The 25,000-nt window shown below is 44.0% G+C and overlaps 2 protein-coding genes across 9 annotated transcripts in view; both read left to right on the plus strand.

Moving 5' to 3' along the window:
- Positions 1–8,985, plus strand: part of ldb3a (LIM domain binding 3a) — a 51,385-nt gene extending 42,400 nt beyond the window's left edge. For 6 of the 7 annotated variants that reach the window (XM_080848924.1, XM_080848930.1, XM_080848928.1 and 3 more), the window contains 7 exons: positions 1,824–1,886; positions 2,879–3,195; positions 3,432–3,783; positions 4,780–4,960; positions 5,080–5,200; positions 5,504–5,619; positions 5,999–8,985. In XM_080848924.1, the coding sequence (XP_080705050.1) occupies positions 1,824–1,886; positions 2,879–3,195; positions 3,432–3,783; positions 4,780–4,960; positions 5,080–5,200; positions 5,504–5,619; positions 5,999–6,088 (1,240 nt within the window). In that variant the 3' untranslated portion in view covers positions 6,089–8,985. The remainder of the gene's footprint in view (positions 1–1,823; positions 1,887–2,878; positions 3,196–3,431; positions 3,784–4,779; positions 4,961–5,079; positions 5,201–5,503; positions 5,620–5,998) is intronic. The other variant, XM_080848929.1, reaches the window with a different exon arrangement.
- A 374-nt stretch (positions 8,986–9,359) lies between these two features.
- bmpr1aa (bone morphogenetic protein receptor, type IAa) overlaps positions 9,360–25,000 on the plus strand; it is a 39,891-nt gene continuing 24,250 nt past the window's right edge. Inside the window, exons 1-3 of one of the 2 annotated variants that reach the window (XM_080848932.1) lie at positions 9,360–9,539; positions 12,845–12,957; positions 19,010–19,191. The gene's annotated coding sequence lies outside the window, so the exon portion shown is untranslated. The remainder of the gene's footprint in view (positions 9,540–12,844; positions 12,958–19,009; positions 19,192–25,000) is intronic. The other variant, XM_080848931.1, reaches the window with a different exon arrangement.

Raw genomic sequence — 25,000 nt, forward strand, 5'->3', positions numbered from 1 at the left:
TTACAGAGAAAAGTAAGAAGTGAAACTAATATAGGACAGTTAGAAAAGCTCCTATGGGTGTTTTTGGCAACAGTGGTATCTTTAGATGAGATGCCGTTCTCAAAGGTTTGACTGGTCCCTCTACTCAAGCCACCTCTCTCTTTCCTTGATGTCGATGCTCCCTTCACAGTTTTAGAGAGGTAATGCGTAAATGGTGTAAATGTGTTTTTTTAGCTTTTATCTAAATGATGTGACGCATCAATGCTTAGTTAATATTGACTTAATTGCCATAAATAACCCCTTCACGCCCCCCACCCCCTGTCAGCCCCTTGCCCACCTTTTAGCATTTTTCAAAATGATGCAGTGGGTTGAGTAAGGCTCAGAGCTGAGGGTGAACTTACACTTTAATCATCATCCGTTCAGAATACACCCATCCTTCCTCAGAGGTACGCTCATGCAATGCTAACTTGATGCTGGAATTGCCCTCCATTTTGTCCCTGTCCCCTGTCTATTTTCTCAAAATGGAGGGGGGGGTACCCCAAAACACCCAGAAAAGGTTTGAGCATTGGCATGCACTCTAGAGCGAGGCCCACTCGTGATCTTCTCTCGTACGCAGGATGTGTCATTCATGAAATGGCCCCATTTATCTTGTGATGGGCTGCTAGTGGATAAATGGTGATGTAGTGTCCGGTAGTGACTGCTGGCCTGGTCTGAGCGAGAGCACTGCACCGTTCCCATATCCCTCGCTCACCCACGCTCGCTCTGCACGTCACCTCTTGAGCTGCATGCCCACACTTCACCCACTTCACCCAACACTAATGGCCACCGCCACCCAGCCTCCACTCATTACGCTCTTCACTTAAATGTACTGGAACACTTTTCTGAATTTAGTTTTAGATTAAAAGTTAATCGACAACCTGAAACCACTTTGTGAACGGAGTGGTTTCTAGCAAGAAATCTGATTGATAATTTGGTAAATGTAACCAGTGTTCATTAACATGTGCTGTTCAATGTTAATTACAAAGACCGACTCTTCTCTGTTTTAAGAATAATATTCATAACCTTTAGATTAATTACTTTTACAAATGTCTTCTTCTCTGGCTTTTAAAGTATAATTATCTTTCTTTTCACCCTTCTATTAATATCATAATTAATACTCTCTCAATGTCTGGAGTGTGGCATGGAATTCTCCCAGGGTGCATCGTTCTTTTGCTTTGTTACTTATGTTTAATGTGTGTTTTGTTTTTCACATTTGTTGTGGTATTTGTGATGAGGTATGTCGCTGAAGACAGTTTCTCAGTGTGAAGTGTGTCTAGTTTTACATGTATGGATAAGATACATGCCTGCTGGATCACACACATCCCATTAATGTTGATCAGATTGAAGCTGATTTTATTAGCCCCTTTTATCACTGATAGTGTTCATTATTCTGCAGTGGTTCATTTTTGTGTGCGCCTGAATGCATCCCCTTGAATTAATCTCCCAACTCTACACTGTCATGTTCACCTATACTGTGCACATATGGTTGTGTCCTGACCCAAACCTGAAAGGGTGCCCCACACACACTTTTACTGTTTACTGTGTTCCACTCTTCTAAATCCACAATCCTCAGTGTGCAGTGCATGTCTGCTGTGACCTCTCAGTGTGGCAGAAGTCACTGCCCACAATAAAGCATCACACTCAACCAACATCAAACTGCAAAGATGCATCACGTCATGCGTAGCTGCAGGACAGTATGCTGAAACACAGCTATGGGTGGACATGGTAAAACCAAACCAAATAATACAATTCCCCCCTATACGACCATTGACCTTTGAACCCCTTTTGTTTCCACTACATTGTAGCTACAGCCTGCAGTCTGCCTCTGGTTACAGCTCCCACATGTCAACCTCCATGTCCATGTCCAGGTATGATGCGCAGCTCATCTGGGACGTGACCCCGGCTGCAGTGGTGGCATCGGGGCAGCGTGTCTCTCTTTCCCCCCTCCTCTTAATGCCAGAATAACCCCTCTTACCCCCAGAGTAACCTACCTGTCCCACTCTTCCTACCCAACCTACCTTTCCAACTGATCTACTCTTGACATAGGATGATGCGTTTGTGCTTTCTGACTGTTTTTAACCTCCTCCTTAAGTAATTTTTACTCTTAACTGTCACATGTATTATGATTATGGTATTCGCCCTTTATACTCACAACTACCATTCAAAAAAAGAACCAAAGGAACTGAAAAGAGAACTTAACAAAAGGCCCTTGGTTCAATCAAATTCATTTCTTTAGTTTGAGAACCCTTCTCTCTGTCCTTCTATAATGGCTGGTATGGAGGTTCTCTGTTCTAACTCTGTCCTAGTGATGGCAGGCTCTGTTCCTTTCTCTACCTCACTCTCTTCTTCTCGATCTATCTATGTGGGTCTCTGCTAGTATTAAAAAATGACTTAGCTTTGAGTTAAACTGTGTCTGGTGGAGGGGGAGATGTGCAGGTAAGACACCAGCTCTCATGCGTCTGCTGGTGCATCAGGTCTGTTCCTAACATGGAGCCAGTGGAGGAACTGTGGGATTAATGTCCTCCAGCAGATGTCACTAACACATATGTAATGCAAATAACATTTACTCACTTACTGTGCTGAATTTTTTGTATTTTAAGTTGCATATTATTTATATTGGTCAGCATTTGCAGTCATTTGTACTTTGTTCGTTTACATTCATTTATTTGCATCCACTTATATGGATGTAATCTGCAGATGAGAATGTTAGTTTTTTTATGATATTTATATATTGACACCTTGTATGGAGCAGTGATGGTCTTGTATATTAACCGCATATAACTTTATATATAGACATATTAGTCATCTGTCATTTTGGTTGCATTGAATTTGCATTACCAATCCTTGTGTTCTCCCACAGCCAGTACATGTCGGGTCCACCCATGCAGCCCTCAATGCAGCCACCACAGATGCAGCTACCCCCTATGCAACATCCCCCTATGCAATATCCTCCAATGCAGCATCCCCCCATGCAGCTTCCCCCAATGCAGCCACCACACATGCAGCCACCACACATGCAGCAGCCCCCCATGCAGCCGCCACACATGCAGCCACCACACATGCAGCAGCCACCCATGCAGCAAAGCTCCATTCATATTCCTGTGGGCCCCCCAACTCCGCAGCCTATAATGGTCAGCACCGCTACCATCGTGCCTAGCGCCTACCCCACAGCTCCAGGTAAAGGCGTGTGTGACTGGGTGTGTCATGAATAATCCACTGGTAGCAACAGTTGTAACCAAATCTAAAGTCAATGTAATATGTCTATAGCCATGGTTTGCATATGTAGCATTTTGTTGCTATTTCATGAGAAATATTGTTCTTCATTCGCCTCTAGAGGGACTACAGTCTTCTTGTGTTCCCTGAGGCAGTTACAACATTGGTTCTCTGACTTCTCATTCTCTCGTCTCCTCCAGCTCCAGCTCCAGCACCTGCCCCAGCTCCAGCTCCTGCACCTCCTCCGGCCCCCGCCGCCCCCGCTCCTCCCGCCAGCCGCCCGCCCTGGGTGTCAGACGACAACTTCGCACAGAAGTTCGACCCCGGCAAGACCACCAGCACCAGCACCAAAGTACAGCCTCTTCCTCAGTCCGCTCCCCCTCCTCCTGCCTACATCCCAAACCCGGGCCCTGCTCCAGGTCCCGCCTGCGCCCCTTCACCCTACATCCCTACCCCCCTCCCTCCTGTGGCCCGGGGAGTGGCCCAGAGGGCCGAGCGCGTCGCCGGCGGCAGCAGGACACCCATGTGTGGCGCATGCAACCAAATCATCAGGTAAACCACATCATGTGGCCCATGGAGATAGAGAGGACATTGGACTGTCACATTGCAGGCAATCTGTTGTGTGGTGCAGAGTCAGGGAAAACAGCACTGATGAGGGGAAGACCTCAAATAGAAATTTCAGTGCTGGTTTGAGTGTGTGAGTGCCTTCCTTCTTAAGTACCTGGCTATAGTATCAGTTAAGTAAGGGATAATGTATAGAACGCAGGTCATTGTCGGGAAAATAAGCCCCGACAGGGCGAACAGCACCCCGACGCGAAAGCGGAGGGGTGTTGCTTCACCCTGAAGGGGCTTATTTTCCCGACAATGACCGGCGTTCTATACATTATCCCGCTTATTATACGGTTACAACTAAAACAAACAAATTACTTAACACCGTGTGTCTTTTTACAATGCATTTGTTACTATACGTAGTGTTTAAAAGGAGAGAAATAGTTCGCCAAAGACGTTGAACTTCAAAGACAGTTGAACATTCTTTAGAACACAGCTGCTCAACCGTCCGCTGAAACTCCATTGATAAGTTATCGTACTACTTGCGGAGTGCTACGAAAGACGTGAATTAGAGGCAAAAAGGCCACTTTCCTTGACAGCGGTCATTAAGTCCATAGCAACGGTCAGTTATCGGAAAATAGTTGACCGCAGAACGTTGGGAAGCCCCATTCAAGTGAATGGAGCATTCTACAGCATTAAGAAGAGCCGTGTAATAATCAGTGTGATATGACTTACTTAGTTTGAACCTCATCATGCTATGTTTTTCACAATCTTGCAAAAGATATTCAGAAGAGAAGAAAATACTTCTAACGAGTTCAGTAGATTGAGGTTGAATGTTTAGTAGATCGTTTTTTAATTTGTCTTCAATGTCTTGGTCAGCCATTCAGCAAAACACGTGCTTCAGTTAACACCGACTGTGCACACAACAAGTGTGTATGTCAGAGCTGTTGCTCCATCGCTGATGTGTTTGCGTTCTTCCCTGATGTCTTCCCCCCTCAGAGGACCTTTCCTGGTGGCCCTGGGACGCTCTTGGCATCCGGAGGAGTTCAACTGCCACTACTGCCACAACTCTCTGGCTGACAACAGCTTTGTGGAGGAGCAGAATAGCGTGTACTGTGAGAACTGCTACGGCGAGTACTTTGCCCCATCCTGTGCCCGCTGCAACACCAAGATCATGGGGGTGAGTGCACGGCGACGCACACACGTACAGCCGGGGCCCAACACAGTGCACCCACATGTTGTTCGTGAGACCGTCGTGCGGGTGAACAATCACTGTTTTTGTCGCTGTTTTGTCAACAGGAAGTGATGCATGCGCTCCGGCAGACTTGGCACACCACCTGTTTTGTGTGTGCTGCGTGCGGGAAGCCCTTTGGAAACAGCCTGTTCCACATGGAGGATGGAGAACCGTACTGTGAGAAAGGTAGGAGATGCACCCGCTGTTTCTACAGAAAGGCAGGCTCTTACACGTTGCGTGCCATTCAGGCTTGTGCCAACCTATCCCCTGTGTTCACTCTGTTGGAGAACATAGAGAGTTATTGTAGCCTTTCCTGGTATAGCATGGCACCAATGGAGTCAGTGCTTCTGTCATATTCTAATATATGTACGCATTATTTGTGCATTATTTGAAAAACAATTGCGTTAAGTGTTTTTTGGTGTGAAATAGATATGTTTTTGTCCTCTGGAGTGTTACATTCTCTAAATTGCTTTCTGTCTGGGTCTGCAGATTACATTTCCCTCTTCAGCACTAAGTGTCATGGCTGTGACTTCCCTGTGGAGGCTGGGGACAAGTTCATCGAGGCTCTGGGGCATACCTGGCACGACACCTGCTTCGTCTGTGCGGTAAGAATGCTACTCTGCAGCAGTAATCTCCAGACAGAAACCTGTTTTTTATTACATTGATTGTGAAATATTCATGATTCCAGAGGCAATCCTAACATGCAAACCTGGGGGAGGTTGAGACATGATCCTAGTTGCAGATTGAGGCACAGACTGGGAGGGTGTGTGTGTGGGAGGGGGGGGGGGGTGTTGCTGACATTGCTCTTCAAATAGAAATGTATACCGATGACATTGAACCTTCCCTGTGACGTAACTTTAACAAACAACACGTTAAATTTTGTCAGCGTTTATTCCCTTTGTTTGCAAGACATGAAAGACAGAATGAAAGACAAAATGGTCGCTAAAAGATTCAACCTCCGTCTCTGCTCTGTGTCTTACTCAGGTGTGCAATGTCAACTTAGAGGGCCAGCCATTCTACTCCAAGAAGGACAAGCCTCTGTGCAAGAAGCATGCTCATGCCATCAATGTGTAGATGCCCCTGGAGAAGAACCACAGTCATGGGCGATACTATAACGTGCCAATGATCTTATTATTATGTACTGGAAAAGCACATTTCAAAGAGAACATTAGTGTCCGTGAAAAAAAGAACATCACATTTGACTTAGAATGATGATTACAACGATTCTAATGTAACAGTACTATGAAGAGTATGATTGTTAAATGTTAAGCCATAAGTGACCTACTGGTTAAACAATGTATTTATTTCAGAACTAATATATTATTGTGCTTCTACTGACCTGAAATCTCAAAGATCCAACTCTGTTATTTAACCTTGACATTTCATCTATTTATATCTGAATACGAGACCAGTCTTAGTCAGTGTCCACACGAGATTCACAGACTGATGTAAGCTCCATTGCCATAATACGTCTCCACAGAAGGTGAAATGTTAGGAATTTGGTTTGGTCCATCCTTTTTTTTTCTTCAAAATAATTAACTTTAACCACAAAGCATGGAGGGTTTAGTTTGAGTATTTTAGCTTTCACTTGATCAGCTTTCTTTACTTCACATAAGAGCTGTACACTCCTGTATATATGTTTGGCCTTTATTTTTATCTCATCAGAAAGGACAAATAGACGTTGGGGAACAGTTCCCTAAGCCAAATTACCTTTCTGTGAATGTTATGTGCCTTCATGTAGGATCTGAATATACATTACAATTGGATTTATGCAAAAAAATATGTATCAACATAAAGGATGAATTTCAGATCTATTCATTTCCCTCTGACACTCACGGTTTCCTTAGACAGTATGCAAGTCTTCTTACAGGTTAACCCATTTTATATATCAACATGTACTTTGTGTGAAGTGCTTATGATTGTGTATGGCTGTACATGTGTGTATGAGTGTGCTTGTGTAGTGTGCAAATATCAGTATTAACATGTTTGTGCCAGTAGATTAGCTTGTGTGTGTGCAAATGCTGGTGACATATTTGTCTTTCAAGTGAAATATAACAGAGAACACTGCCTTGGTTGTTTTCATCTGACTAATGATAGATTGAATTAAACTACAAATGAACAAGAATGATGTGAAGTTATTGGCCATTATTGTTATGTGTAGTTTTCAGTCACTAGGGTGCAATGAAGCTGCGACATTAATTATGATCTGTTTATAACACTGTTTATCTGTGGTAATATCACATTGCTGTTTTTTCCCATGTTATGCATTCAGTTATAGTTTGTACCTTTATGAACTACTGAATATTTGTAACAACTAAGTGCGAATTAACTTTCCATCGTGTTTGACCATCTTAGTATGTACTGAAATTGTGCATCAACATAGTTTACACTTCGACTTTTTAACCTTTTGCGGGGAAAGTAAGGACTTGATGCTTTTGTTTTAACAGAATGAAAGAAAGGGCTATCACAAATATGAGGGGTTTGGTGAGGCTGGGTTATAAAGAGTCATTTTCAAGCGATACATTTAAAGGGATGCTCGTAAAAAAACTTTGAAAAATTGTGTAACCCTGAAGGGTGAGTTTTGAAATATTCATACGTTCAGTATTTGGCTGATTATTTTACACTGTCAGTCAATGCTATTTTTAAATGATAAAATAGTGTTACATTAGATTAGTAGGCTTCTGAAGGACCACATCACTGTGCCACGTGAATGTCCAATTATAATTTTTTTAATTCCCCCTAAAAAGATGAAGGAAATGGAACTGAGATTTAGTGGTTTCCCGTCAGTGTTCTGCATCTGCACCTCCAGATAGATCTATAGATCAGTATAGATCTCTTTAATTCACTTCACAAACCATTCCCTGCCGTTCATCCCTGAACTCCTCTCTGCATCTCATTCATTCCATTACAGCAAGCTGGTTTTTATAAGGTGTAGACCCCCCTCAACTTAGAACACATGTGGAAACGTATTTTCCTTCTCTTTCATATCTTGGCATAGTGCCCCTGGTCGTAACAGTATTTGAAAGTAAAACTAACCACTGATTCGCCCTGTACCTGTGGCCTCTGGTGCTTCCTTCAGGTGTGACAGCCCACTTTTTTTGTTTTGTCTTTTGCTCGGCTGTACCTGTACCTTACACAGTAGCATGAGTCTGCAAGGTGCTTTCAGTTGTGCCATTAGGACTGTTTGTGCATCAGTCTTGAGTGGTGAGGTTGAGGAGTTATTTATGAAACATATAGCCTAATATAGAGATTTTTGTCGATTGTTTTGGCATAAGGAGACAACCTCTCTTAATAATAATGTATTTGCTTATTTAAGATGTTTTCTAAGCGGTCTCTCAGATATTGTTATGATATGGCCTTGACTTTAGGTAGTTCTGTACTTAAAATGTCTGTTATGTTTGATATATTGGTATAGGGTTTTCATTGTTTTTTTTCATTGTCAAATGCCACTCTATAATATTTTCCATTGTATGATTTTCTGAGTTGTACAGCCAGACATTGCTGCAAGTTTTCAAACAATCTGATATCAAAGAATGTCTCCTTAAATTACATGAATGGGTGGAAATGAAATGATAGCTTTGTCGATGTTTTGATGGCCGTTGCCTCCGGGTGCTAAGCACTGGGAAGCAGTAACTTGGTCAAGGAGAGATGTACCAAGAAGTAGAAGAAGTAGTATTATATAGTGTTTTAACCTATTACAGCAGTTCTATGTATGTCTGGGGAAAAGGATGAAATCATGTAGGCCTACATCCTATTTTAAACAAAAGGAACGGAAAAGGTTGAAGACATCTTTAAACATATACATGTTTTTAAATATATGCATGACTATATCCTAGTGATCACAAGAATACAAATATATTGCTTACAAATACTTCTACAATGAAATTGTGTTCACTGGAAAAGCTGCTGTACCTTTTTGACGGTTGGAGGGCTGGTTGAAGCATGTCATTAAAAGCTTAGGCTATTTCACATCTGTTTGGCCATGAGTTTTTTGTTTCAAACTACATGTGTTCAACATAGTAATACAGTTATTTAGGAAACTGAGGCAAGGTTGTACATTAGATCCTTAAAAAAAAAACGTTGTGCACTCTGCCGATTTGAAAGGTTGAAGCTTAAGTAAAAAAAAATCTAATTCAGACTACGATTTGACGGCCTAATACTAAACTACTTCACAATGCACTCAAAAAATCTCAACTCGAACAGGAATTGTTCAAGTCGTCGCAGCTAGAGTCTTCTCGGATTGTTTGGCCCTGGCCGTCGCTAGGGGGTGTTACTGGTGGCTTGAGTCCATAGTAGTGCTCCAACAGCGCCTGCATTCGTCTCACTTGGACATTTGCAGTGATTGGGAGGCTGGCTCACAGAACGGAGACTGTGCGAAGCAGTCAATTTACGACAGAAGCGCATCAAAAACAGTGAACGCATTTCCAAACTGGGTGATTTGTTAAAGGCAGTTATCAGCCACGTCTGTCGGCATTCTCTACAGACTGTTTGGGGATTTGTATGTTTATCCACCGATGAGATATTGGTAAGTAAGTAAAAGTGTTCACCTACCTTATCTGGCTTGTTAGCTAGCAAGGATAGCTTCCAAGCTAATCGAGCTAACGTAAATGCTGTGCCATCGGGGCAAAAGTTTGTTGCGCTGACTAGCCTGCTGCCGTAGGTGTTTTCATCTGAAAAAGTTCTTGCTAGTAAGTTAGCTAGCATAGTTAGCCTACGAATAAACCTGGATGATTTGGAGGTTTTGTTTTTGTTGGGTAAGCATAATATGCGTCCCAAACGTATCAAATATTTTCGGCTGTTTTAACCTTAGCAGATATAGGTACAGTATCTTACTTTAAGGGTAAAAACATTATTTGTCAATAGTTTGCAATGTAGTCAGCTAAGTAGCTTTTTATTGTAGCATGGGTTAGCGAGCAAAACTTCCAGTGCTCAGGTCTCAGTGTTGATGGATTGGTACTTTTGTAGCCAGCCTCACAGTGCTGTGCTGGTGGCTACATCAAAGATTTTAGCAAAAGCTATCGCTAGGCAGCTAATGTCCCAAACTATTTGCTTTCATTTAAGTTTGTAGATCATCGAGGACAGTGTTATAACGTCTGCTTTCTTATTAATGTGTGAATTCATAGGTGTCATGTTTACATTTTGATTTACATGTGCGCCCTTCATAATAGTTATTACTTAATTGCGCCGGCTTAGTAACTTAATGTATTCCTTGCCAATATGAAAATAATTTGTAACGAATAGAGCTAGCAGCTAGCGTTGTTTCGAATCGCGAACATTGACCATAGTCAACGATGCTGAAATTAAAGCGATTCAATGAGATACACGTTTTTGTTTAACTATTGTGAGATGAATGAAGCATACTCTATTATGATTTTTCCAGTTTGTATTTAAGCTGTTTGAGGATGATGAACGAGACCAATGCATGGCGTTAACTAAACTTTTTGCCTGCAATTGTCAAGTCTTCTACCATTTACCATGTTTTTCTATACAGTTATTTGATCTTAAACGTTGTGTTAAGTGAGAGATGTTTGTGGTTTAGTTGTCCCCAGATTACCAGCGCCACGGATGAACACACGTGACATTTACCTTAAGATGTGCGTAAGATGTTTCGAACTACAGTTTTTAGACTACATGCTTCCAATGAAAATAGAACCATCTAATTCGGTCTTTAATTTGCCATAGAGTGTAGTTTGAAATTGATGTATGCAGCGTTGTGAATGGCTAAAGGAGTCTTGGTGGTTCACTACTAATCGTTCTTAGTTCCTTCAGTCTTTCTCCCTCTCTTTCTTCATCCACCTTCCATGCTGCGGGCATTTTTCGGGTCTGGAACATGGGGAGGTCAAAAAACAGATGTTTACAGAGCCTGTGAAACTGTCTGGTTGAAGGAGGGGAGGAGAGACTGGGTTGAGAGGGAAGGCATGCTCTGGGAAAAGACTGGGAAGTTATCTTGTTGGGGAAAATATAATGCTAAAGGGTTGCATTATACATATGCTGAACAGCTGTGCATTCCTCAGCTTACTCAAGGCACTGCATTACTGTGTCGAAGGCACAGAGAGACAAAATATGCAAACTTAGACTGTGTGGGATCATCACAGGCGATTGGAATGTGGAAGAGGTAGGTTAGATGTGTGTGAGAGAAATCCAAATAAGCAGAGTGTCAGAGCTGCGACTGCTCGTTATGCGCACTGATTGCACTGATAGGCCAGCCCTTTTGTGATTAAAGACAGGGTGATCAGAGCTCCTTTTCTCCTGGGAAAAGGCTCAGTGGTAGAGTCATGATTGGAATTGCCTGGTAGTCTTTATTTTCCTCTTTTGAAAGTTACTGGGGTTATATTATACCTGTAGTTTCCAATTAAAGGTGGCTCCGTGGATGGGGTATAGGGGTTTGGTATGTATTTCAGTGTGATGGCTGGAGGGACGAATGTGGTCTGCGAGTTGATATGTTAATATCCAATGGAGAAGGTGGCTGGCTACCTGTGAGTATTGCCAGGCAGATGACTTGAGGGTTGAGTGTGTCAGTGGATTCTCACAGATTATCATTACTCAGCCTGGAGACTGTGCCAGAAGACATGGCCATTTTCTTGCTCCAAATGAAGCTGTACAATGATTCCCAGCTCACATTTAACTCCTCATTGATTGTTGCCACGATTGTCAGTTTGGTAACAACACTGAATGAGCCATATACAAGACATGGTCTTCCTGACAGGACACACCTCCAGTTTTCCGTATACTGCAACCACATGTTGACCACATGCATTAAAAACACTGATGAAATAATTTGAGCTGTTTTCTTTTTAAATGACTGATCGGTGTGGTTGTGGGAAGGTGTCTGTCTCTCTCCGGTCTGCTTGAGTTGCCCCGTAGCTGTCTGTGTGTGTGTGTCTGAGTATGTGTTTCAATCTCAGCCACAGAGAGGCATTGGGGGAAGGGGGCAAGCAGCGGGATCAGATTGCTTTTAGAGCCTCCAGTTCACTCTGGCGAGGTGACAGTGGGGAGGAAGGTGGTTGTAGAGGGAGAGGGAAAGAGAGCGGGAGAGGGGCTGTGCGGATCGGATTTCACATCCCAGTGCGTGCCTCAGTCAGGCCTTCCATAAGTCAGGCCCCAAGCCCACACGCCCCCCCACCCCACCCCACCCCCCCATGGCCTGGAGACAGGATGGCGGAGAAGGAGAGGAAAACATCCCCTCCCCTCCTCATACATCCACCTAGACCCCCAGCCCCTCTGGAGCACATAAAACAGAGAAATACTCCAGTGGAAATGTAACCTGTAATCATGAGAATTTACACGGGGGCTGTGTCAAGGTAGGCATTGGGGAGAGAGAGGAGGGAGAGAGAGAAAAGAAGTAAGAAAAAGAGCACCAGAGAGAGAGAAAGGGGGGGGGGGGGGGGTTGTAAGTGAGAGTGATCTGGTGTGTGTTGTTGTCGTCCATTTGAACTCCAAACAGCCTCATAAGTCTGGTATCAGATTGGCCGGGGCAGGGGGGTAATGGGAGAGTGGTACTGCAGCGGGCCAGCCCTGGGGCAAAGAGGCTTTATCAAGAAAGCTCTGTTCTTTAATGGTATTGATTCTGCTTTAAATACACTCACCTCTCCCGGTGAATAATTTACAATGGCAGCCGAAGGGCTATTGCAGACGGAGGGACCCAGACATTGGGGAAGTGAATGATTTTTGTCCTCATTGGAGGGTGTGGGTTTGGGTCTATGAGGGACTGCAGGAAGAGTGGGTTTGGGGCTATGAGAGAGTGCAGGTAGATTTCATCATTGTTTTTTTTTTTTTTTTTAAGTGTGTTGGGGAGGATCGTGTGACGCGGCTGCCTGTTTGTTTTTTCAGTAGTAGTATCTCTGCTGAAGGTGGCTCCTAAAGTGATAACATTCCTGAAGAACTGGAACATTTGACACCTGAAAAAACAACAGAGTGCAACTCCTTCCTGAGGCCGCCTCGCAGTATGTGACTCTCTTCATGTCAAACTACAGGAAGATTTCAGATGTTGGCTACACTTTTACATCAAACATGTCTTGTTTGTGCTGTTGTTTTGTAGTGGAAGGTTTGTAAGGGCTGCGGAAGATAACGCTCTGACTAACATCTTTGTTTCTGCTGCAGTGGCCAGTATTGTTTTGGTGTGGTTTTACTCTCCTTATAGATAGGCGTGGTTATTTATCTGTGGTCAGAAGATGGGCCTGGTTCGGTGGCTCTTGGTGGTGGTGCATGTTTGATCATGTTTGCCAACATAGTAAACAGTTAAATCATGCACCCAATGAAAATACCAGAAATTCTTCAAAACTTTGTCTGGTCATGACTCACCGGTTTTAGCGCTATAGAACTGATTGCAGACAGATTGCTTACAAACGGCACGCCAAACTCTTCCCATGCATTTCTATTTTAAGGCCAGCTGCAGAGCCCCCCAGAGACGTCTCAAAGCCCCCAGTTTGTCCAGATGCTGTTTCAGTATTTAGGGTAGCAGACAGTTCTCTGACTGTAAATGATGTGTACAACTGGAGGTAGATCTGTGTGTGTAATTAAAGGTACGTCAGCGTTGGGCTCAATCAAAGTCTTTACAGGCACATCCCGCCACTCGGCAGCCATCTTGGGAACTCTCCTGGGCAGCTATTTCGGGCATCGGGCTCCTATCCAAATGCGGGGGGGATCCATAACGTTGTGAACAGTGTTTCCGCAGCTGCTAAAATACGGCTAAAAAGACTTTATTCTTTGTGTTGACTTGCTCACTATGCATGCACCAAGTTACGTGGCATGGCTATTAGTATGGCAACAGTGGAAAAAACATAACGTGCAGTGGAGGCGAAACGTAAGATGTGCCGTTTCCAACAATGTGACTGGCTCTTTATAATATAGGGCAGGACTTACAAATATCCGCCATGTTTAATGTTTCATTCATTTTCTCCCCCCTTATAACGTCTCTGGCTTACTTCAGTCCTGTTGAGTTGGAGTTCTTTAAGTACCAGTACTCCAAAGGCCTCTCACTGGCTCTGGCCGCTGCTTAAATGGTCTCATATTTTGTTTTTGTGAGCTAACCATTACTCTGCCTCAAACGACCTTCCCTCAGACGACATGCAATTTTAATATCTGATGTTATATTAATAAACTAATGAAAAGTTAAGAAAAAAGGAGTAACGACTTGCAAAGACTTGACAGGGATGCATACAGTTAGGGCTGCAATTATCGAGTATTTTTAGAATCGAGTATTCCATCGAGTATTCCATCGATTAATAGAGTAATCGGATAAAAAGTACTTTTGCGTTTTTAAACAACAATACTAATAGTGTGTCCCACAACGAGGTTGAAAGCACAACAGCTGTGTGTGTGTGACCACACTTGCGATAGGGAGAAATGAAGAGTGCATGACATGAGATCTTGGAGAATTGTTTGCTTACTTGCTACTTAACACGATGCCTAGTCATCACTATAAACTCATAACATAGGCTAAAAATAATCACAAATAATGTACGTTCTAACAAACGCTAGTGTCCATATTAGTTAGCAATCATATATCCTCTAGCGTCAACTTTTACGTTACATTGAAGAGTGACCTGTGAATGTATTTGCTGGTTCTAGTCTGTTAAAACACCCACGATCACCAAAGCAGTATTCTTTATCTCCCTTTAATGTGCATTCATCAATTTCCATTACATGACGATGCCTGTGATCGTACATACAGTATGTGTTGTCTGCAATGAGAATACGGACTTATCAGCACTGCACTGAATCACATTAACAGGAGTTATTGCTTCACAATAACAATTACACAACGAATATAACTAAATACATATAAAAGTGTACATTACACTAGGCAGCATGGATCTCATTCATATCCCATCCAGTCGAAATCTGAACAGGATGAACCCATCCTTATAACGTTGACTCAACATAAGAATCATAACTAAATCTCTGCTTAGCATGCTAATCGCACTTAATAGCAATGTGTACTCGCATGAAGCTCAAATACACGATTATCACAGTAGTAACTTTATGAAAACCCTTACTTTCATTAGGTACGCACACAATGCCTCACATACATGTCGAACAATGATGAGCACTCGAAACGTAATAGGAACAACATAGGAACCACTACTTTGCCACTGAATTTGCAACGTACTAAACTTGTCCTAGAGCATAGCGTTGCTAGGCAACGTCACTATCAACAGAGTGTCTCTCATACAGTTACCATGCGGAAAGGGATTTTACGGCTGGTCTTTTGGTTCTCCGCCATCGCACCATCGTAAATAATATGAATTAAACGAAGCCTCGAGGCAAATAATTTGCCTGGAGTATTTTTTGTAATCGAGTTACTCGAGTAATCGTTTCAGCCCTCCATACAGTACAGGCTGTAGTAATGGGTGCACCACCGGGATTGATGCAGGTTATGCAGGTGATGCAGGTTGTGTCTGAAAGAGAGATGTGTTTATTTTCATACGGGACTAAAGTGCACGTCCTTAGAGACCTTAAACAGCCTCTGTTGGTCCTTCCTGAAAGCCGTGGCACAAACTCATGCGATGGAATCTACTCGCATTCAACCGTCATTTCCTGTTAGGCCTTGAACACACATTCAGGCACACTTTTGTTGCTTACTCCAAACATTATTTCTTCTCCCTCAGTTTCCTTGTGTTGATTTTGATTAACCAAGGGGTTATCTTGCCTCCCTTCCCCAAGCCCCCCACTTTTTTTATCCAGTGCTTTATGAGCTCCGGCCTTTTTTTGTCAACTTTTTTGTTTTCCATCTAAATGTGTGTCCCATCCGCCCTGGACTCGATGGGCGCTGTGTCAGATGTCAATTCCCCTCGTTCAGCTTTGCACAGCAGTGCTCCCACGGCCACAGCAGTTCTGCTCCTGGGAGGTAAAAATAGCTCATGGGGTTTGCTGCCACATTGGCGCCTATATGTAAGCATGCACTGGCTGTACATTCACCAGCAGCACAGTGGCGTATGCATGTTCGCAGTGACACCATTGTTATAATGGCTGTTATGTTCATGTTATGAATGTGAAACATCTGTCTCAATGGCCGCATCTCTCCTTTAGAAATCTAGCCATCCATCTTTATTGTAGAATTCTGATACATTGTGAGTAGGCATTCTTTCTCAGTGCTGGGTGCAGCATGTAAACTAGTAGGCCTGGGCTATATACTGAGTTTGCACTGAATAAAGATGAGTAGTAGGCCTGGGCTATATCCTGAGTTTGCACTGAATAAAGGCTTTCCACACCAAGTGGTCTGTTTTCCATAACAGCATTGTAGTGGATTTGACATCACAGCGTAGCCTTTACCAGTGTTTATAAAGGTGACGCACCACTGTGTTCCTCTCTCTCTAGTGTCTAGGATTTAGTAATGTGGGATAAGTTCTTTGTTCATGCCTGCCAATGAATAATTGGATATAATGTGGCAGTGGTGGTCAAGTAGTGGCTACAGAAAATAACTTCTTGCCTGAGGTTCTCTGATATGGGCAAATCCCTTGTCTTGTCAAATACTTCATCTGACAGGAGAATTGATAAATCAGCACTCTCCCATCCCCTGTCAATATGTGCCATGTGCCTTTGAGCAATGTGATCTCACTGTTGTCGTGTCCAATGACCCATCCGTTGAGCATACCTGCCACTTTATTCTGCTGTTGTTTTGGGTAAGTGTGTAAGGCCTCCGATACTAAGCCTTACCCAAGTCAACACTGTTGCTAATAAAGAACCAGTATCATCTCTGATGTGATTCAACAAGAGATTGTATCACCGAGGTGATTTAAACACCTTGTTCTCCGAACACCTGAAGAGGAAATCTGTGACGGCGAGGTCAAAGGTAATAAATACTGCCTTCTAAAGGACACCTGATTAGGCTTCAAATAAGGAAGACGGTGGACCTAATAGTAACTTATTTTATTAGGTTTCTTACCCAGTCTCCATAACACTGACTGCTTTAGTAAGAATGAAGAGCTTCTGGTTCGTGTCTCTGGTGGTGGACCAGTTGTGAGAGGGATCTAGGCTGGAGCCAAGTCATGCTCTTCCACTTATATCCCACTCACCCTGAAAGCCATTTATGTGTCGCTATTCTACTGTTTCGTGTGTTGTGTGGGAATGGAAGCCAAACGGTAAAGTCGAACCGTTAATCTATTAGGGAACTAATAACTAGAACCCAATGTTCCATTTGCGTAATAGCTAGATATCTAGATGATGTTACAGTCCTCAACGTAAGATGGTTCCCTAAGATGGGAGCGCTCTGGAGCGTCCCACTAAATATAGTCAAGTGGGAATACAAACACACGTGACTGAGTGGGAAGGAACATTTGTTCTCTATTTATTGTGTGTTGTTTTTGCCTGATACATTAATGGGGTCGTGCAAGAGGCTTTACTGCAGAGGCCCATGCAGGGTGGGAGCATCCCTGGTTGCCTGTGGGTCTGACAGCCTGAGCGCTGTCTGGCAGAGCTGAGGGGATCGTGGAAAAAGGGTGGCAAACTGTTTATAACATGGTCTTAGTTGCGGATCAAGATGAGCCCTGTGTTTAATATTGGAGTATCCCCAGTAAGAAATGCTATTTAGACTGGGACTGTGTCTTAATCTGTGTCTGAGAAAAGCGACCCCTCTGGGTGTTTTGTCTCCTCTGTGTTGGCAGACTGAAAGCTTGCATTAGCTGCACCCTCCCTGAAGTGATGGATGTGTTGTGTAGCTTGTTCCGCTGCACCCTCCCTGAAGTGATGGATGTGTTGTGTAGCTTGTTTCACTTTGATTGAATCCTCTCAGGTGTCTGGCTGACCCTTTTGTCTTTTCAAACACCTCATCGCGTGGATGCAAATGTGACCTTTTGGCCTCAGACACCTTCCAAGCCAAATGGCTGTCTTTCGCAACAGGGTCATACAACCACCTCAGCTCTTTTTATTCCTAGTGGATGCTGTTACCCTGAACGGCATGAATTACTCCCCTCTCCCCTCTCTATTACTTCCCTCTCCTGCTTTCTCTGTCTGTCTCATTCCTTCCATTTCTCTCCCTCTCCCTCCCTCCCTCTCTCTCTCTCTTTCTCTCTCTCATCCCCCCATCTCTTCATCTCCCCTCTCTCCATCCCCCCCATCTCTCTTTCTATCTCTCTATCTCTCTCTTTCTCACCCTCACCTCACTCTGGATTCCTCTCTCCATCTCCCTCTCTCTCCCTCTCTCTCTCCCTCTCCCTCTCTCTCTCCCTCTCCCTCTTGCTCTCGCTCTCTCTCTCTCTCACCCTCACCTCTCTCTGGATTCTCGGTTCCTTTCGCTCCCCGTCATGGTGACAGTCTGTCTGGCCGTCGGAGCCTGCGGAGCCTGTGGCCATCTAATACCTCTCTTTGAGGAGCTGCAGGTCACCGGGGCATATGCCCGATCCATAATGCACTCGTGTCCCAGAGTAGTGGAGCACAGTGAGAAATGATTACTTCTGTCCGCCCCGCTGTCCTGCAGCAGTGTACCTGAAGTGCTACCGGTTTACTTCTGTCCTCCCCGCTCTCCTGCAGCAGTGTACCTGAAGTGCTACCGGTTTCGGCTCAGTCAAATCAAACACAATCAGCATGTAATGCTTAGCCACTGCACCTTGTAAAGAGTGTGGCTTTTTCTCTTTTTCTCTGTGAACACCATACATTATACCAATGCTTCCAATTCCAACTTAAACATTATATCGTGATTAGAAAACAATATTTCATTGTGATAAGGTGTACTATGTCAAAACATGGCCTATACAATATGATAACTTGTTGACTGTATGTTTTGAATAAAGTGGATCTGAAAGAGTTTTTCCGTTTAGTCTCTTAGTAGGTCAGAATTGCTTGTAGGACATTGTCAATGAAGTGAACAGATACCAGTACTTGACTTTTGAAGTGATGTGATATAAGGGCAAAGTGCAATAATACTAAAATGTTTTTCTTTTGAACTAATAATAAAAGGAAATCACATTTTGCCTTTATATTAATTCACATTTAAGCTCAGTTATTATATCATATGTCCCCCTGACCACACTGAAATGCTCCTGTTAACCGTTTCAGACTCCCTTCTCACCCCGTATGCTGAAGTGCCCATGGTGCCTTGCTGAGCGTGACCTTGCTGAGCGTGACCTTGCTGAGCGTGACGGGTCAGTCATCATCGGACCATCTACATCTCAGCAGGACCTCCCACGGCCAACTGAGAACTACCCATCATGCCTCAGGAACATGGATCAACCAATCAGGTGAGAAGGCGCAGAACTGGCAAAACTCGAGCACGCTGTTAAATACTACAGTTGCAGCTGCTACTTGTAGAGTCATAGAGATTGGGATGTGGTCAGGAGATATTGATACATTACCGGGAATTCCTTATGAGGTGGACGCCTCAGAGGGTTGATGGATTAGTATATGCAAACGAAACCCACGCAGTTATCTGCAAACTACAGTATTGGGATTTATTGCTTTGTGTCGTACCAGTAACACATAACTTCAACTTATAGATATCTCTATGTGGAAGAATGTACTGTAGATAGAACGCATTGGATCGATACAAGTCTGGCTCCAAACTTGGGCTCTGGACTTTCCTCCCTTATCTTGTGTGCAAGATCAGTCCAACCCTAATCTTGCAAGGATCTCTTGTAATTTGTTGTGGGAAAAACTGAATTTTATGTGGGAATTCTCAAACAGTGCAGTTTAAAATGCAGTGATTTTAAAACTTAAATAAATAATGCAGAAATCCCATGACATGGCAATATTGTGGTAAAACGTAAAAATTGCAGGAAATCCTTGAATTTTATTTGCAAGATTGCAACATTCTGGAAAGAAATTTCTTGGCTCCCAGTCACCCACTATGAGCTGACTTCTCAGTTAGGTACTGAAAGTTATGCCAACATGAAACTGAGTTAGACTGAATTTCACTTACACTGGCACTGGTCTCAAATGGAGATCTCTCTGTAATCGGTCATTATTAAATGTTCCTGTTGGGTTCTAGTCCAAAGGAGCTTCTGTGCCTCTGAGTATATCAGGCATGTTTACTGTGGGTGAACCTGCTAGTGGTTGGCATATTTGTGGTATTACGGTGTATACGTGTGTGTGTGTGTGCACGCCTGTGTCGGAAGGAGAGGGGGTGAGAATATGCTTGACTGCATGTGTGCGTCTGTGTTCCCGCAAGGATTTTTTTCTTACCAGCCTGGTGTCCAGAAATTATTAATTTTACTGAACTAATTTGAAACTTACTGCCGCATGTTTTCAGTAACATGTTAGAAACCCAAGTAGCCTAATGTACCCCTAAGTTGACATATGAAATGGCCTGCTTGAACACCTGAAACTATAGAACTAGACTAAAGACTGAAGAATGAAACTTAGGTGTATCTTATAAACATACACTTTTCAAAACACGCATGCATTGTTTACTGTTACTAGCTAGAGCGTTGTGAACCCATGTTTCTTGCACAACCTAGGCTACAATCACACACAATTAGTATCAAAGCAAGTGCACTATGAGAAAAGATGAATTCTGCATATTGTTTATTTGTCAACATTTATCCAAGCAGAATGTGGTTTGTGTGAATATTACTACTTCTGTGAAGTGAATAAGCCTATACTTACCCTTCTTAACTGCCCCAGGGAGGTAAATAACCCTATACTATTCCTAGGGTTTCTGTCATTAACCGTCACGTTATAGGCTATCAAACTAACCCGTAGAGTCACTGATGTTTCCAGTAGATTAAGCCCTCCTCGTAGAAATGTAAATTTGATTAGCCAATCCCCATGATGGGTCTGGCGGAGCTCAGACTGGAGCTGTGCGGAGAATGAAACGTGATTGGATGAAAACCCCCGCACTGACAAATAGGAATGGGAAGTGGTCGGAACTTGTGACTTCATGAATAAAATAAAATAAAAACAATGATTTGCTTAGGTTAAAGCCTAAATGCCTGCTTTGAGGATGTGTTTATACATACATACATGAAAGAGAGGGGGGTGATCCTAGACAGGCTTGTCTCAGGCTCGGTCTCACAGGCCCTCACACAGGCTGGTCCCACACAGGCTGTTCTCACAGAGGCTGGTCTCACACAGGCTGGTCTCACACAGGCTGGTCCCACACAGGCTGGTCTCACAGAGGCTGGTCTCACACAGGCTGGTCTCACACAGGCTGGTCTCACACAGGCTGGTCTCAGACAGGGCCACACACAGGCTGGTCTCACACAGACTGGTCTCACACAGGCTGGTCTCACACAGACTGGTCTCACACAGGCTGGTCTCAGACAGGGCCACACACAGGCTGGTCTCACACAGGCTGGTCTCATACAGGGCCACACACAGACTGGTCTCACACAGGCTGGTCTCACACAGGCTGGTCTCACAGAGGCTGGTCTCACACAGGCTGGTCTCACACAGACTGGTCTCAGACAGGGCCACACACAGGCTGGTCTCACACAGGCTGGTCTCAGACAGGGCCACACACAGGCTCCTCTGTCTTTCCCCTGTGCTCCTGCTTCTCTCTCCGTCACCGTTTCCTTCAAGGTCCGCTCTCAGCCTGCTCAGAGAGCCAGTGTGGAAAATCTCCCTCATCAGATTACAGTATATGTGGAGCACACAGTCTGACCGGCACACTTAATCAGAGCAGTTTGTGAACCAATGTAAAGCAAGCTTATTTCTAACATAGTGTGTGTTGTAATGGAGAGAAATCAAATGTTCTGATTTATACGACTGCAATTTCTTCCTCTGTAGATTGTAGATGCAAGCATATTACGTCATCCGAGATAAAAGCCGACACATTTAGTTGTTTGTATAGTCGTTGGTGCGCCCCAGACGGCAGAGCAGGCCTGCATTTGAAGTTTAATTGCTGGATCCGGGAGCGCGACTCCAAAGTGATCATTGGCTCCAGCAAGCGAAACACACCCAAAAGCACAGCGCGTGGCCTCGGCTGATATCAAGATCAAGCTAATACCAGAGGATTGTGGAGAGACTATATACAGTGTGTCAGTCCCTACACCACTGCAGGGCCATGGTGTTGTCTCAGAACAGAGTCCTGCTGAAGCCCAGTGGTGGTATTTAAGCAGCTGATATGGTGCCTGGTGTTTAGAGTTTGTTGTTGTGATGAATTTATCCAATTTATCCATGCTGTAAAGCAGTAGCCAAAGAGACGCTGTTTCTTTGCTTTAGTCATCTCTGCCTGTTTTTTTGTTGTTGTTTTTGTTTTACTTCTTCGCGTGGTACCGGTCTAATTTGCCGTTTTAAAGATTCACACCATGGTGCCAACCTTTATGTCTTAGTTGGCTGTTGCTGTTTTTCAATTCTATTTTTCCTGGCTTGAGGAGCTCACGTTGCACCCAAGTGTTCCACAAATTAACTTTTGTTCCTCACCCGGCGTGCTGGCTCCATCCACCCCACCACTACCTCCACCCCCACCCCCAGACACATACTCCCCTGCCTCTGTCTTGAAGGCTCGGCTTGGCTGTCCGCAAGGAACAGAACGAATCCTGACACTGATTGATTTTGGCTCAGGGAGAGATGGAAGAGTTCGGAGGATAAGAGGAAGGCCGAGGATAAGAGAGGAAGGGGTAGGGTGAGGGGGGGGGCAGGACGGGGGTATTGCAGATGGGGGGGGGCACAGTGTGCCTCAGTATTCTTATGCTAATCCACTCCCGGGATGAGGCGCAAAGCAGCCAAGCAAACAATGGCAGTGGAGCCAGAAAGTCTGCCCTGCAGTCTAGCAGGCCTTGAAAGGCATGTCGGGCAGGGCGCCGACACCAGAGGAAGGCAGCCTGCAGCACGGAGAACCCTGCCTGCAAGGAGGGGCCCCTGGAGGGGGGGGGGGGAGGCAGAGGAGGGGTGCAGGGATCCCAGCCAAGGCAGAGAGAGAGCGAGAGAGAGAGAGAGAGAGAGGCAGAGGCGGAGAAGAGAGACAAACTACAGACCACACTGTTCGTTCAGCACACAGGTCCTGAATGTGCGCGAGTGAGAGGCTTGATGAGGACGAGTGCTGCGCTGTGCTCTGACTTTCGTGATGGCAGTCCTGTACCCCTTCTTGTCACTGCGTTTTGTGAACAGAGTATGCTGCTAATTTAACTTAAGTATAAACTGAGGCGCTGCAGAAGACGTTACGAGTCATTTCATTTTCAAAATGATAGACCACCTCTCATTCACTAATTAATCTGCACAGCTCTTCTACGAGAGGAACATTAGCGTTATGAGTAGGATAAATACTTTAATAGTCAGTGCTCAAGTTAAACCAATCCACCATTTAACTAGTAGCAGAATCAAGTGGAACAGACACTACGCTGTCTGCAGTCAGATGCAACAATGTGCTGGTTACGTTAGCGTTGCAAACATGAATAATTTAATTCATGATGATGATCCCATCTTGTCAATGCTGATGCATGCTGCTCAACACGAACATGGACTTAAAGTTTACTTACATTTACAAAAATGAACTTAAGTAGTAAATTAGTTTATTGCAATATACTGCTGTACATTGTATGTATATCATATGTAACAAGTACAACAGGTAATGTTACAGAAAGCAGCTAACGTTAGCTTCTTAGGCTGCAACAGACATGATAGCCTAGTCACTCTGCGAACCCTTTAAAATTTCTTCAGGGGTAGTGTCAAGGTCCATCTTAGCAAAACACCTCTCGACAGCTATTTCTGGCAAACAAGATCAGTCTCCTATCTCAATGAATGGGGAAAGTTCTGTCTCCCATCTCAATGAATGGGGAGAGATCAGTCTCTTATCTCAATGAATGGAGAGAGATCCATAACTCCACATAGAATGGTCAAACAGACAGCACCTAAACGGACAACAAAAGTGCATCCCGTATATCTGCCTTTTAATCTGAGATAAGCGGTGTAAACTTTGTTTCCTCAACTGCTCAATTAAAGGTAAAAAGGCTTTCTTCCTGGTGTTGACTTGCTCACTGCACATGTACTAAATTTTGAGCATGCCCATTACTATGGCAACAATGGATATAAACAGAAAATGCAGAGGAGACCAAACGTCAGTTATGCTGTTTCCAACAATGTGATCGTTATATTAATAATACAGGGTGGGAATTCCAGTTACAAATCCGCCATGTTTAGCATTAACTGTTAATGGATTTCCCCCATTCCATTTTCCTTTCAGTGAATGAGCTCCTCCCTTATAAGGTCTCTGGTAGTGTGCTGTCGTAGCGGAGGCTACGCATAACAATGGACTATTTTGATTGCCGTTAGCTCAGCAAATGATTAGAAAGGGAAACGGTGACCTTAATAGCCCATTAGTTTAGCCATATGCTAATAGCCATATGTTTTTAGTGTTAGAGGAACATTTGTAAACAATGAATGAATGTTCTTCACACGTCTTGCGGAGGCTCTTGTTGTGAACCTTCCCAGTGGGAAAACGCGACACCCTTTAACGCTATGAAGCCTGAGTGGGAAGGACAACTTGTTTGAAAGAGGTGTAAGTTCTTAAACAAACTTTTAGTCCGTTTCATGCTAAAGGTAGTCTTGAAAGTTGATTGCGTTTGTTCCACCCATTGTCTTTTTACTGATAAGGTGAAACTGCCTTTTATAGAGTTCACACTGCTATCTGTCTTTAGTCCAATTCTGTCTTGGACTGTTTTTTGTGTTTTTTTTTTTTAAAACACAAATGCATTGGACCAACTTGGGTGCAATAAAACTCTCATCTGCCAAAGCAGTGCAGACCCCTTATCGTCTTCAGTGTTGATGAAAGGCCAGAGAGGCGTGGGCTGGGACCACTTACACAGAGCAGGGTTAATGTAGCCACCAGCAGACATCTCAAGCAGGTAATGGAGACGCATTGAGTTGGCTCAGTGGCGTGGAGGACCCTCTGGTATAGTTATTCCTCCCCACTCAGAGGCTACACTGTGTCTTCCCATGGGGGGAGCGGGGGCGTCTAAGGGTGAGTAGACCATACAGGTGCGCCACAATTCCATCAGACAAAGAGCCCTTTCATCCCCAGACCCCCCCTCACAGCATAAGGAAATGGATGGAGCCACGGAGTACTCTACACCCTGAGAGGATTATTTCTTAAAGGTTCTCTGACCACTCCTG

The sequence above is a fragment of the Sprattus sprattus genome, assembly GCF_963457725.1.
Source record: "Sprattus sprattus genome assembly, chromosome: 12".
In the NCBI taxonomy this organism is placed as follows: Eukaryota; Metazoa; Chordata; class Actinopteri; order Clupeiformes; family Clupeidae; genus Sprattus; species Sprattus sprattus.